Source organism: Eptesicus fuscus, chromosome 7 (genome assembly GCF_027574615.1).
Source record: "Eptesicus fuscus isolate TK198812 chromosome 7, DD_ASM_mEF_20220401, whole genome shotgun sequence".
Classification (NCBI taxonomy): Eukaryota; Metazoa; Chordata; class Mammalia; order Chiroptera; family Vespertilionidae; genus Eptesicus; species Eptesicus fuscus.
Genome location: NC_072479.1, coordinates 48687130 through 48700373, shown reverse-complemented (window position 1 = coordinate 48700373; position 13244 = coordinate 48687130). Strand labels below are relative to the sequence as shown.

The 13244-nt window shown below is 42.0% G+C and overlaps 1 protein-coding gene across 3 annotated transcripts in view; it reads left to right on the top strand.

Annotated features, from left to right (window-relative positions):
* Positions 1-8217: 8217 nt before the first annotated feature.
* The window catches only part of MON2 (MON2 homolog, regulator of endosome-to-Golgi trafficking), a 114822-nt gene continuing 109795 nt past the window's right edge, over positions 8218-13244 (top strand). For all 3 annotated transcript variants that reach the window (XM_054718910.1, XM_054718909.1, XM_054718911.1), the window contains exon 1: positions 8218-8711. In XM_054718910.1, coding sequence (XP_054574885.1) covers positions 8601-8711 — 111 coding nt within the window. In that variant the 5' untranslated portion in view covers positions 8218-8600. The remainder of the gene's footprint in view (positions 8712-13244) is intronic.

The following is a 13244-nucleotide window of genomic DNA, read 5'->3' as shown; positions in this document are numbered from 1 at the left end:
AATGTGTCTCTCTCTGCCTTTCCCCTCCATCCTCCCCCACTTCTACTCTTTCTAAAAAGTAATGGGGGGGAAAAAATCCTTGGGTGAGGATTAACAAACAAAAAGATCAATTTCTGAGAAATACATGCAGTGCTGTACCTGTTGCAATGCTGATGAATCTGAAGATGTAAGTCTGCTTAGCAGTTGAGATAGGCTTAAAATGCAGGCAACTGGGAAATGGGACTGGGGAGGAAGGAGCAAAAAAGAAAAAAACAACTGTTAAATTTCTGCCTTTAAAGCCTTTTTTTTCCTTTTGTTTTGCAGAACAGATAACATGTCCTATATACTACCCTTTACCTCTTTGCACACAATATGCCACAATTGCCTAATCCTCACAGCTTCCAACTACACGGTAACATTTAGTCTAGACCTGGGGTATTGAGGACTGGAGGTGAGAGAATGGGGAGAAGTTGGAGGGAGAGGGGAGTTAGATACCAAAGTCATCTATTAAGAATCTACATTGCTTTCATTGATCTCAAGAAGAATTATGAGCCCTGGCTGGTTTGGCTCACTGGATAGAGCGTCGGCCTGGGGACTGAAGGGTCCAAGGTTCGATTCTAGTCAAGGGCATGTGCCTTGGTTGCGGGCACATCCCCAGTGGGGGGTGTGCAGGAGGCAGCTGATCGATGTTTCTCTCTCATCGATGTTTCTAGCTCTCTATCCCTCTCCCTTCCTCTCTGTAAAGGATCAATAAAATATATTTTTAAAAAAGAAGAATAAAATATATTTTTAAAAAAGAAGAATTATGAGTTGTTACTCAGGTTTTATTTCAAAGACAGGAGACATTTACTTCTGGCACCCACCATATACATTTACTTCTGGCACCCACCATATACATTGTTTTTACAATGGCCAGGTATTTATACAGTTGAGGTCTGAAAATCTGAATAAAGAAATATCATAGTAGTAGCATTCATTTACTCAATCACTCACTCACCAAATGTTTCTTGAGGGGAGGGAGCCGCTATTTTGGGAAAAGATGTATGGTGGTAGGTACAGGAAAGCCCTCACTTCTACCAGATTTATCCCAGTCCTCTTTGTGGGAGTAGGTTGCCCAATGTGTATAACCTAGTCCCTTATTTTGCTTTCCTTTACATGAAGTCTTGTCTTGATAACTTTCTCAGTACCTTTGCTCTTCTTTGATTGAAGACAAGAATTTATATAGCTAAAACAAATGTTTACTGGAGGTAGTATATATCTATGCCAATTGCCAAGAATACAGGTATAAATAACAAGGGCCTTTCCACTGAAGCACTTATAGTATGGCACGGAGACAGAAAAATAAGCTTACAGTTAAAATGAGATATATGTTATTCCTCATAGGGAAATATATTGAATGTTAAGACAAACCTAAAATTCTTCCTCCTTAAATAAGTCATCTAAAAGATAAGTCTCAATCAATAAGATGTTTGGGAAATAGATTAAGGGAGGAGGCAGGCCTCAAGCTTCACCAGATTTTTCATGGGACAACTTCTGAAATACAAAAAGAAGGAGTAGCACAAGTTTTAGAGACAAAAAGCCTGAGATGGAATTCTGACTCACACTTGGTAGCTATAGCACCCTTAGTAAGTGCATTCATCTTTTTGAGCCCGAGTTTCCTCATCTGTAAACTAGAAACGGTGATTCTTCACTCACGGGACTTTTTGCAAAGGTTAAATGACATAGTAAATGCATTTAGTAGAGAACTTCCTACACAGTTGCTCCATAAAGAGCAATGATTACCTCTCTTAAGACTTAGAGGAGAACTTAGGCTGCTTTGCATGGACCACCTCTCTCCTGATTTTTTCCAGTTAGGAAATACTGAGCTAAAACAACATGACTGCCTACCTCTTTTGAAGTGTCTAGTAAAGCAGCTAGACATAGGAGTGTTAACTGCATGAAGATGGGGCTAACACGGAAGGATGGGAATGTGAAACTGTAGGTGCCCATTTGGTGAAAGAGCAATAGGTTGAAAAGTGGGAAGAACCGGCCAGAAGAGAACAGATTAAATGGAGGCTATCGGAAGAAGTCTAGACTGCGAGGCGGCATTTGATATCTAAGAACAGATTAACCACAGATGATATTGATATTCAGGATGGATGACTGACTGCAACAAGATCCAGCCAGAGGAACTGGTTGTTCAGCCATGTGGGCAGAGAAGGCTCCTAGATACAGGGACTTAGGAGCAGGCAATATTCTGAGATCCAGGCAGGTGGGCATGACATGAGACTGGGCTGCAGGGACTAATTCAGCCTGAGGAGGGGTCTGGGGATTCATAAGAATAATCCTAGAGAATTGGGGTACCACTCAGGTTATGAGCCAGGGTTTCAAACACAGATCAAAGCAGTAAAATACTGAAACTGAATCTAGATGCAGGGTTTCTCAACCTCGGCACTATTGACATTTTGGATTGGATATTTCTTTTTTAGGGGGGCTGCCTTGTGGATTGTAAAATGTTTAGCATTAGCCTTGGCCACTACCCACTAAATGCCATTAGTATCCCCTCCCCAAGTTGTTACAATCTAAAATATCTTCAGACATTGTCAAATGTCCCAGTACAGGGAGATTAGGGAAGATGGGAGGGGAAAATTGCCCCAGTTTAAAACTCCTGGGCTAGAGTATGCCTGGCGAGAGAGCACTGTTTCAAAGTGGAGGCCAGGATAAAAGGATCTCAGGAATGAGTTGATCTAAGGAGGTAACGAATGACAGTGGCCCAGGAAGGCAGGGCAGTGAGCATTCTGTACAGATCCTTATCCCTTTCATCATTTCTGTGTGGCCTGTCCCGCCTTCTCTGCTCCCCTTCTTTCAGCGTGCTTCTTCCTCCAAAGGACATACTCAGAGAGCCAAAGGACCTTAGCCAATGGCTGATGTGTGAGATAGTCCATTGCCTAATGTTCCCCTGACCTCCCTGGGGCTTTGTCTGATTGGCTTTTTCCCTGCTTCCTGAAAGCTGGCTTCTCCTGGAAACTCATTCTTAATAAATTACTTGCAAGCAAATCTCTCTTTAGGGCCTGCTCCCAGGGAAGCCAATTTATACAGCCACTAAGGCTGGAGTCAAAGGACAAAGAAGCAAGTCCAGGAGAACAGTTCAGAATGAAGACTATGAATGATGTCTGGCCTGAAGACCCCATCAATGTGGTTTCCATTGTGAGACATGGCAATCAGAGAGGTCATTTAAAGGAGCTGGGATGACTAGGCACAGGGTCATGGTCTCCACCTATCTATCGGTCAGTGCTAAAGTAGAGGGTCATTAGTCATCGCAGCTGTTCCTGATTTTAGCTTTGTGTGGTCACCTGGTGTGGTCTTGGGCTCAGGAACCAAGGTTGAAAGCAAGAATAAGGCACAAAGTCTTAAGGTAGCATAAAAGCACAGCTATTAGAAGAAACACCTCTAAAATAATTTGTTGTTAATATTAAAAATGTCCAAAAAATTCATCACAACCACAGAACGAAGGCGTCTATAATCCTCCGGTTGGTGAAAATGCTGCAGAATTCAATCTCTACCTCTGTAATGTGGAAGGAACCTGGCAGATCTGTACACTGCCCCCTCCTCCCTTTGCTGGTTAGAACACTCTGTGAGCTGCTGGGAGTGGAGGACATCTGTCAGGGTGACTGTTGCTTCTGTTTCTTTCTCTTTTTTTGTCTTTTTCAATATGTTTTTATTGATTTTAGAAAGAGAGGAAGGGAAAGGGAGAGAAGAGATAGAAACATCAATGAGAGAGAAACACCAACATTGATTGGCTGTCTCCTGCATGCCCCCTTCTGGGGATAGAGGTGGAAACCCAGGCATGTGCCCTCACTGGGAATCGAACCTGTGACCTTTAGGTGCATGAGTTGACGCTCAACCACTGAACCACATCAGCCAGGCTTCATAGCAGAACTATTTCTGTACCATTTGTTTCATCAGTAGCTGATTGAAACAATGAGTTAGGGAAGGACCAGAAGCTTTGTAGTAAAGATCTTGTGAAAAACCTGTTCCTTCTTTGTTACTTCTCTGTTACTGCAATTTCACACGACACAAACCAAACTTTGATGTACCACATGCAAGAATCATAACTGTTCTCAAAGCAGTTACAATAAAGGCAGAAAATAAAAGGTTTACAAAATAATTTTGGAGAATAGCTATGTGAAACTTATAAGCAACCTATTATTACATCTAGGAACATAGTGTTTGAAATAGTAAATTATAGGTTCTCTACTCCTAATTTATCTGTGTAATTATTTCTTTATTTCATGAAGAAATATTCAGTCAGTATGTAATTTAGACCAGTCAGCAAGTTATAAGTTTTAATTCTGAATATCAAAGCTTTAGAGATTCTTGGAGAACATGATTTAAGAAATACATAGACAGCATAAACCAAGAGGCATTAAAGACTAATAATTTCTAGACTAAGTGAAAATCTTTGACAAAGAAGACTGTAAAAATGAATTTATTTTAAGAAAGGTAATTTAGAAAAAGAATTAAGGGTGACAAAGGAAAAAATAATAGAGTGAGATTAAGTTAAATCTAAAATTAAATATACAGTAACTATTAATTAGTTTAACAGTTTTAATCTTTAATCACAAAAACTTCAAATTATAAACACTTAAAATTATTCATAAAAAGTGGGTAGGGAAGCATTTACAAACACATTTGCCATTTCTTATTAATTCATTCAACTAACATCTCTGCTTCATCTTCTTCACTGTAGGTGCTTACGTTCTGTTCTATGTGAACCCCTTACCCTGGCCACATGAACCAATTGCCCTTCACCACAGCTGTTTGAACCAGAGTGTTCCATCCTCCAAGTTGATCTGTATTCTTTTCAGTGACTCAGGAGGTGGTCTGGCAAAAAGCATAGCAAAACGGAATATACCATCTATATTCGATTTCCTGAATTACTTAGATTCTTTTTCTTTAGAAAGTTGAATGTGATACATAAAGAGAAAGTATGTAGTTGGTAGGGTAGTGAGATAGAAGCTAAATAGACACAGAGAAAGAAGAAAAACAGCAGAGACCATGAAGTAGCCGAAGACATGAGGAAGCAGAAGTTATGAGAAAGCAGAATCTCTATGCATATAGAATTAGGAATGAGGTGATTGGTTAGCAGAAGCAGGAGAATATTTAGCAGAGACCAAGAGCAGACGTGTCTTGGTAATACTTAAGTACTAGAGACGGGAGAAGGAAGCAAGCAAATACATCTGCTGCTGAGAATATTTGAGCAATTATGAATGCCAAAGGGCTTTTAAGTTCCCAGACTACCCTCTAGGCCAGTGATGGGCAACCTTTTGAGCTTGGTGTGTCAAACTTCGCCAAAAAACTGAGCATAACTCGGGTAGTGTGTCACTTTGAGGAAAAAAACATTATTTCGCAAATGTTTCATCCTCAGGAGCAGCAAATGTTTCGTCCTCGGCATGCGGCTGCCTCAGTGGCCGCGTGTCATCAGAAATGGCTACGCGTGTCAGTGCTGACACGCGTGTCATAGGTTCACCATCACTGCTCTAGGCTTTGTCCTATAATCCAATAGGGTGTGGCTTTGTGAAATCTTTTCCCTCTATTTTCTCAGAGATTATTTCTTTGAACCCTACTGCTAAGAGACTCTAGTACACCACGTTAAGGAGTTTGAAATTTAATATGAAAATAATAGAAAATCATAAAAGACGTTCATATTTTCATTTTAGAAAGAGGACTCTGGGACCAGTGTGAAAAATAATTGTGGAAAATAAATTGAAAATGGATTTAGAGGTAGGGATTATACTTTGAAAACTGTTGTTTGAAACCAGTGAGAGATGATGATGGCCTGAACCAAGCTAGTGAGAATGGAGAAAAGTGGATGAATGAACAGAATTTTATTCCCCTTAGATGCAGTGGATGAGGGAGCAGGAAAAGTCAACTTTGATTCTTAGTTTCCTGGTCTGGGCAACCAATGGATGATGGTGTCTTTCATTGGGAAAGATGATGTATAAAGAGGACCAGCTCCTATTTGAGGAAGAGTGTTAGGTACCGATGAGACTTCCAGGTAAAGATGTACAGTAGGCAATGTTTGAGTTTCACATAAGAGCGCTGGAGTTATAACTGTGTATAAGGCTTGATATCATGATTTTCAGCGATATCTGGGCAGCAGTTTCTTGCTTTTTTCCCACAGCCCTAAATTCAGGAACATATTTGAACTAGGCTATGTTAGCATAGGGAAGTTGAGAATAAAGGATTTATTCATATCTGAATATCCTCTGTACTGCAACTTAGATTTCATGTTGTGCATTGTATGACATGAGATCAATTAGGTACCTTGCCTCTTAGCTGATATTGCATCTAAGTGGTGTCTCTGTTGTATTTTGGTTAATCTGAACATTCTGTTGGTATTTGTCAATCTGGAGGTTATACAGGGTGATATCAATAGATTGGTAGTAATCGAGCCACTGGTGTGCATAAAATCACTCTGGGAGAATAAATTAAAGAAAAGAAAGCATAGAATTCTAGGAAATACTAATATCTAAAACAGGAGTGGGGAACCTTTTTTCTGCCATGGACCATGTGGATATTCATAACATCATTCTCAGCAATAAAAATATATTAAAAAACTTAAATTTCAAAAGAAAAATTAGGGCAGGAACTTGATCCTAGAATACTGGGCCAATTATGAGAAGATCATTTTTAAAAGCTCCTTAGGGTCTCAATAATAATGTCTGCTACATATTTCACCTAAGCTTATTTTTTTGTTATTAAGTTCACAGTTTTTAATACATAAACTTTATACCATAGGAGCTGTCAAAGTTCCCAGAAGTTGTGTAATACCCATAAATGATCCAAATTACTGTTCTAGAAGTTAGAACAGTACCTCATCTACTCATCCTCATCTGCCACCTTCATCCATCCTTGTTTGCTTCTCAGAATAAAAAAAGAAGATTATTTAGTTTACAAAGTAATTGTGGTACAAGTCTTTATTTTACAGCCAACCATTGCCACCTGCCACCCACTGACAATATCATAGTTCTGTAAACCTTCAGTTGTCTGAAGGTGTCTATTTCTTCATCTCCTACCTCTACCCTGGTTCAGGTTTTCACTCTACCTCTCTCTGCTTCTTATTCAGTAACTGTAAAATGTCTGGGGCAAAAGCATCCTGACCGGAATCTTTGGAGAAGCTTAGATGATTTTTCAAAAAATATATTTTACTGATTTTTTTACAGAGAGGAAGGGAGATGGATAGAGAGTTAGAAACATCGATGAGAGAGAAACATCGATCAGCTGCCTCCTGCACACTCCCTACTGGGGATGTGCCCGCAACCAAGGTACATGCCCTTGACCGGAATGGAACCTGGGACCCTTGAGTCCGCAGGCCGACAGTCTATCCCCTGAGCCAAACCGGTTAGGGCTCACATGATTTTTATCTTTATTTTGCCTCACGTGTATTTGGCACTGCAGACCTAATGAAGGCTTTTACATCGGTTCCTTATTTGAGCGTCAAAACTCTGCTTTTAGTAGGATACTCACTCATTCAACAACTATTGATTGATCATCTGCTTTGTGCCAAGCACTGTCCTAGGCACTCGAAATACAGCAGGAACAACACGGAGCGGGAGCGGGGATTCCAGCGCTTCTGAAACTTTCATTTTAGCGGGGAGCTGGACCGGAGGTGAAAGGGGAGGGAGTAGGTCGTGTGGCGCCAGGTCGGTGAACCAAGGAACTTTGGCTTTTACTTGGGTTGAAATGGAAAGCCGGCGGAGGGTCCGGCAGTTTTATCTGTCGTTTTACAAATGGCAGAGGCAGTGGCTACTTCGCAGTAAGCGCACCCCTATGGAGGAACTGCAATTTAGGTGCTCAAGGGGGTAAAAAATTAAAAGGAGGTAGGCGTTAACTTGGGGACACTAGCCCAGAGATTCGAGAGAGCAGAAATGAAGAGGGACACGACAAATGAAGATTAATCCAAAAGGAAGCAAACTTGTTTACAGCGAAATACGCAAGAAAGATACGCCAAGGAATAGCTGGTGCTCAGTTCAGACTCTTGTCACCGAAAAGGAAGCAAATCCAGGTGAGGCAAGCGGAGCGCTAAACCCACTGGGACGCAGGTGTCCCCGCCCGGAACCGAGCCGGCCCTGAGCGTGGCCACGCCCCTGGCCACGCCCTGCCCGCCGCTCCCCGCCCGGGTTGGCTACGGCGGGGGCGGTGGCCACGGCCCGGAAGTGCCGCTGACGTGTCCCCGCCGCGCTCGGAATTGTGGGCCACTTGGCTAATGGCGTCGGCGAATCTGTGGGGTTTGGGGAGCCGGCGCTGAAGCTAGGGACGACCGGTGTGGCTGGGCCCCGCGGCAGCGGGAGGGACCTGCCCGCATAGAGGGCTCCTCGGCCGGAGCCGGCGGGGCCTAGCGGGGCGGGCGACTGTAGGGGCAACGCGGAGAGGAGCCGGGGGAGTTGCGAGGAGGCTGCCGGAGGCACTCGGGCTGGCTCCGGTGGGCAGTCCAGGCCCAGTGGAGTCCCCGCGGAGCCCCAGAGGCGGGCTGTGGGAGGGCCGGAGGTGCCTGCGGGGAGTTGGCCGTCGCCCCCGGGAGCTGACAGTGCCGGAGTTCGTTTGCGCCGCTCGGAAATTGGCTCGGACCTTGGCGGATCATGTCCAGCACCAACAGCCCCGAAGCGGTCAAGAAGCTGCTGGAGAACATGCAGAGCGACTTGAGGGCCCTGTCCCTGGAGTGCAAGAAGAAATTCCCACCTGTCAAGGAGGTAAGCTTCGGGCGACGTCGGGAGCCGGCGCGGTGAGCGCGGCCGTTCCCCTCGGACCCGGTCCCTCCCAGCCCTCGCACAGCCCGGTCTGATTTTCATTTGGCCTTTTCCTGTCCAGACTTGCGAGTCGGTGGGTTGTTCCCCAAACGCTTTTAATCGTTTCCTTGGGAGAGGTCTGAGGCACTTTGATTTCCTCTGCTCTCCTGTGCTCGGGAGTGAGGAATGAAGTTCGCGGTGGGAGCCGATTCAGCCCTTTCTGGCCTCGCCTTTTCCCAACTCGGAAAAGCCAAGCCAGAGTTGAAAAAATTTTGTTTGTTGCTTCTAAAAGCTCCTATTCATCGTGTGGTGAAATCTGTGCTCTTCACCTTTATAGTATATATCACTCCATTGGAAGTAGCTTTTCTTGTCATGTTGTCATGCAGCTTAACTCTGTATCCGTTCATGAAGTATTATTGAATTGTCCAGATACACCTAACTTAGGACATGTATTGAAGACCCACAGTAACCATGTTAATAAACCTTGTTATGAGCAATACTAAAGTGGGAAGTTTGTGCTAGGAATACATCTTTTTTAAAATTATTGTTTAAAGTGTTAGGAATACATCTTAACCTCTCTGAACTTCAGTTTTATTTCAGATGTAAAATAGGGTTAAAGGGTGGATTGATTAGATTACGATAGGAAAGTTGTCAGAGCAAAAAGGGTATTATTAAAGAGGCTCATATTATTAAATACATCTATACAAATTAAATTCTCTAAATACTTAATTGAAATTTTTAACATTTATTCATTATTGGCTCTTTCTCTTAAGGTGCCATTTAATTTCTCTTAAACTTTTTTAAAACGCTGCTTAATTTATTTCCTCATTTCTGGAATAAGATATTTCAGTGATATTTTTGTCAAAGCAATTATTTTTATTTTTATTTAATGTAGTATAGTATATCTGCAGTTTCATTTACTAATTGCCCTAAAAGTTCACCAAGGAATTTTGACGTATTTTCATAATTGTTTAAATGTTTTGCCTTTATTATTGTAAAGATTCTGTAGTTAGATCTTACCCAAAAAACTTTAGATTTTAGGTTTCCAAGGAACCTTAACTTGTCTGCAAGTGCTTTGGTCTCATCTTTAACAAACATCATCTAGTTATGTCTTTAATAAAGTGAGCAAATATTACTCAGTGTTGGAAATCAGATGTACCACTTTTGGAAAGATGATCATCATCATGATATGTTTTATTTCAGATATTAAAAAATTTATTTTGATATTGCTTTTTGCTTTTTCTATATCATCTTCTGTTGAAAGTAATAACTAATTTTAAAAATTAGGCTGTTCCCATTATAAGAGAAATGCTCTTAAATGTCAAATCCTATTTTATAATTTTAACAATAATTTATAGAACTGACTATAAATTATATAAAAACTGTGATTCTTCTATACTTTAGGCTTCTAGTATGAGAATTCAGTTGCCACTTAGTAAATTATTTCTATTGTAAAAGGCATTCATAGTTCCAAACAGGTAACTTACAAAGTTCTAGAACTCAATTCATTTCTAATCTAGGAACTTTCAGTATAGCTCAATAACTTATTTACTTGAACACTGACTAAAGAGATATTTAGTAATTGCACCTAGTCTTTGAGGTAATGGCAAAAGTAAATGTTGTGATTATCTCTGATACATAATTGTATATATAGTGCATACTCTGTAAGCATTTGTTAATGTAAGAACTTTGATTCCATAATTAATGATACTTCTAATATACTTAAGGCCCTCCTTTAGAAATTGAAAAATGACTGTTTCACAAGTTTAAAACAAGGATGAAGTAATTAGCCTAATAGTGATGATTTTTTAGGAGGTAGGCTTGACTTCCAATATATATTTTGGTTGAATTAAAAGTTTCCTGTAATTTAATACCAATGCCAAATTTTGGCTTTTGTTCTTTAAGGAACTGATAAGTTTTCAGTTTTATTTGGTGATTTTTATTTGGGGAGGAGGGTGTGATTGATAGACCCTCAGGCAAAGCCTTTCTACGATTAAGAAGCATTTTCATCCATATAATAGTTCTATTGTTTACACTTCCCCAGTATCTTCACAATATTACCTGAAACTGCTTGTTCTGACTACTTATTAATCTGCTCAAGAACAGTGAGCAGATTAATAATACAGGACAGTGCTAATTGCATATGTGCTTTGGAAGAGATGTATTCTTCCCCAATACTTGAAGTGAGGCATTCTATAGTTGGGCCACAGTGCTTGACGCTATATATATTATTGATTTCAGAAAGAAGGGAGAGGGAGAGAGAGACAGAAACATCAATAATGAGAGAATCATTTGATCAGCTGCCTTCTGCACGCCCCCTGCTGGTGATGGAGCCAGCAACCAGGGCATGTACCCTGACCAGGAATCAATTGAACCTTGACCTCCAGGGTCATAGGTCAGTGCCCAACCACTGAGCAACACCGGCCAGGCAATCCTCCTATATAATAAAGAGGTAATATGCAAATTGACCACCACTCCCTCACAAGATGGCTGCCTATAACCAGGTTGGCAGGGGGGTTAGTGAGGGACGACCAAACGACTGAACAGCAGGCTGCGTGGGGTGACCAGGCCAGTGGGGGGAGGCATGAGGGGTGACTAGGCGGGCAGGGGGCGACCAGACCGGCAGAGAGGGGCAGTTAGGGGCGACGAGGCTGGCGGGGGGGCAGTAAGAGGCAACCAGGCCAGCGGGGGGAGGGGCAGTTAGGGGCGACCAGGCTGGGAGGGGTGCAGTTGGGGGTGACCAGGCTGGCAGTTGGGAGTGATTAGGCTGGCAGGGGAGCAGTGAGGGGCAACCAGGCCGGCAGAGGGGGACAGTTGAGGGCGACCAGGCCGTCAGGGGGGGGGTAGTAAGGGGTAACCAGGCTGGCGGGGGGGGGCAGTTAGGAGTGACCAGGCCGGCAGGGAGGGGGCAGTTGGGGGGCGACCTGGCCAGCAGCGGAGGGGGGGAGGGCAGTAAGGGGCGACCAGGCTGGCAGGGGGGGCAGTTAGGGGCAACCAGGCTGGCATGCAGAGGCAGTGAGGGGCAATCAGGCCGGTGGGGGGGTGGGGGACAGTTAGGGGATACCAGGCAGGCAGGCAGGCAGGTGAGTGATTAGGAGCCAGTGGTCCTGGATTGTGAGAGGAATGTCCGACTGCCGGTTTAGAGCCTAAACCGGCAGTCGGACATCCCCCGAGGGGTCCTGGATTGGAGAGGGTGCAGGCTGGGCAGAGGGGACCCCCCTGTGCATGAATTTTGTGCACCGAGCCTCTAGTTGTATGTATTTTTAAATTAATGATAAGTTGAAATTTTTAAGATTTCAAATCTGATAGAAAAACAGAAGAAATGAATATTGATAAAGGATAGTGCCTTATTTACTGTTATTACTTATCTTTGGATTTTCTACGTAGTTTTCTCCATCTTAATTGTTTTCACTTATAAATATATACTTTGCATATTAAATAGTTTTTATAGTGGCTATAATTTTATTCTGTCATTTTCTAATGAGGGGAGTGGTTAAATAACAGTAATACATCCCTCCCTCTATTTTACACCTGCTTATTTTTCTTAGTCCTTAAAATATAAATTTTCATACCTCAGCAGTATAACTTTTTTTTTTTTTTTTAGCATAAATATACTAGCTAATTTGTTTTGGAATATTTGTATGAAAAAATTTTTGTTTAAAAAATTTAAAGCTTTATAAAATTACTTCCATGTACCGTATTTTCCGGCGTATAAGATGACTTTTTAACCCAGGAAAATCTTCTCAAAAGTCGGGGGTCGTCTTATACGCCAGGTGTCATCTTATAGGGCGGGTATATCCCAAACTCTATATTTTAACTGGAAAAGTTGGGGGTCGTCTTATACGCCCAGTCATCTTATACGCTGGAAAATACGGTAATTGATATTCAGTGACCTTCAGAGGCAGTGTCCTCTGAAACTTTGTTTATGTATTTAATGACTAAAACCTTTTTAGTCATTTCCTATTTGCAGGCACCACTCTATAAACACAGATGAGGGGATCTAACTGAATATGGAAATGTGATCAAGGTTTGTAATACTTTTTTTTCTTAACATATTTTTATTGGTTTCTGAGAGGAAGGGAGAGGAAGAGAGAGAGAGAAACATCAATGATGAGAATCATTGATTGGCTGCCTCCTGCATGCCCCCTATTGGGGATGGAGCCTGCAACCTGGGCATGTGCCCTTGACCACAATCGAACCCAGGACCCTTCAGTCCTCATGTTGATGTTTTATTCACTGAGTTAAACCATCTAGGGCAGTGGTTTTCAACCTTTCTAATGCCGCAACCCTCTAATACAGTTCCTCATGTTGTGACCCCCAACCATAAAATTATTTTCATTGCTACTTCATAACTATAATTTTGCTACTGTTAATATATAATTCATTAACAGCAAAATTACAGTTATGAAGTAGCAACGAAAATAATACTTCATAACTGTAATTTTGCTACTGTTAATGAATCGTAATTCATTAACAGTAGCAAAATTAGTTATGAAG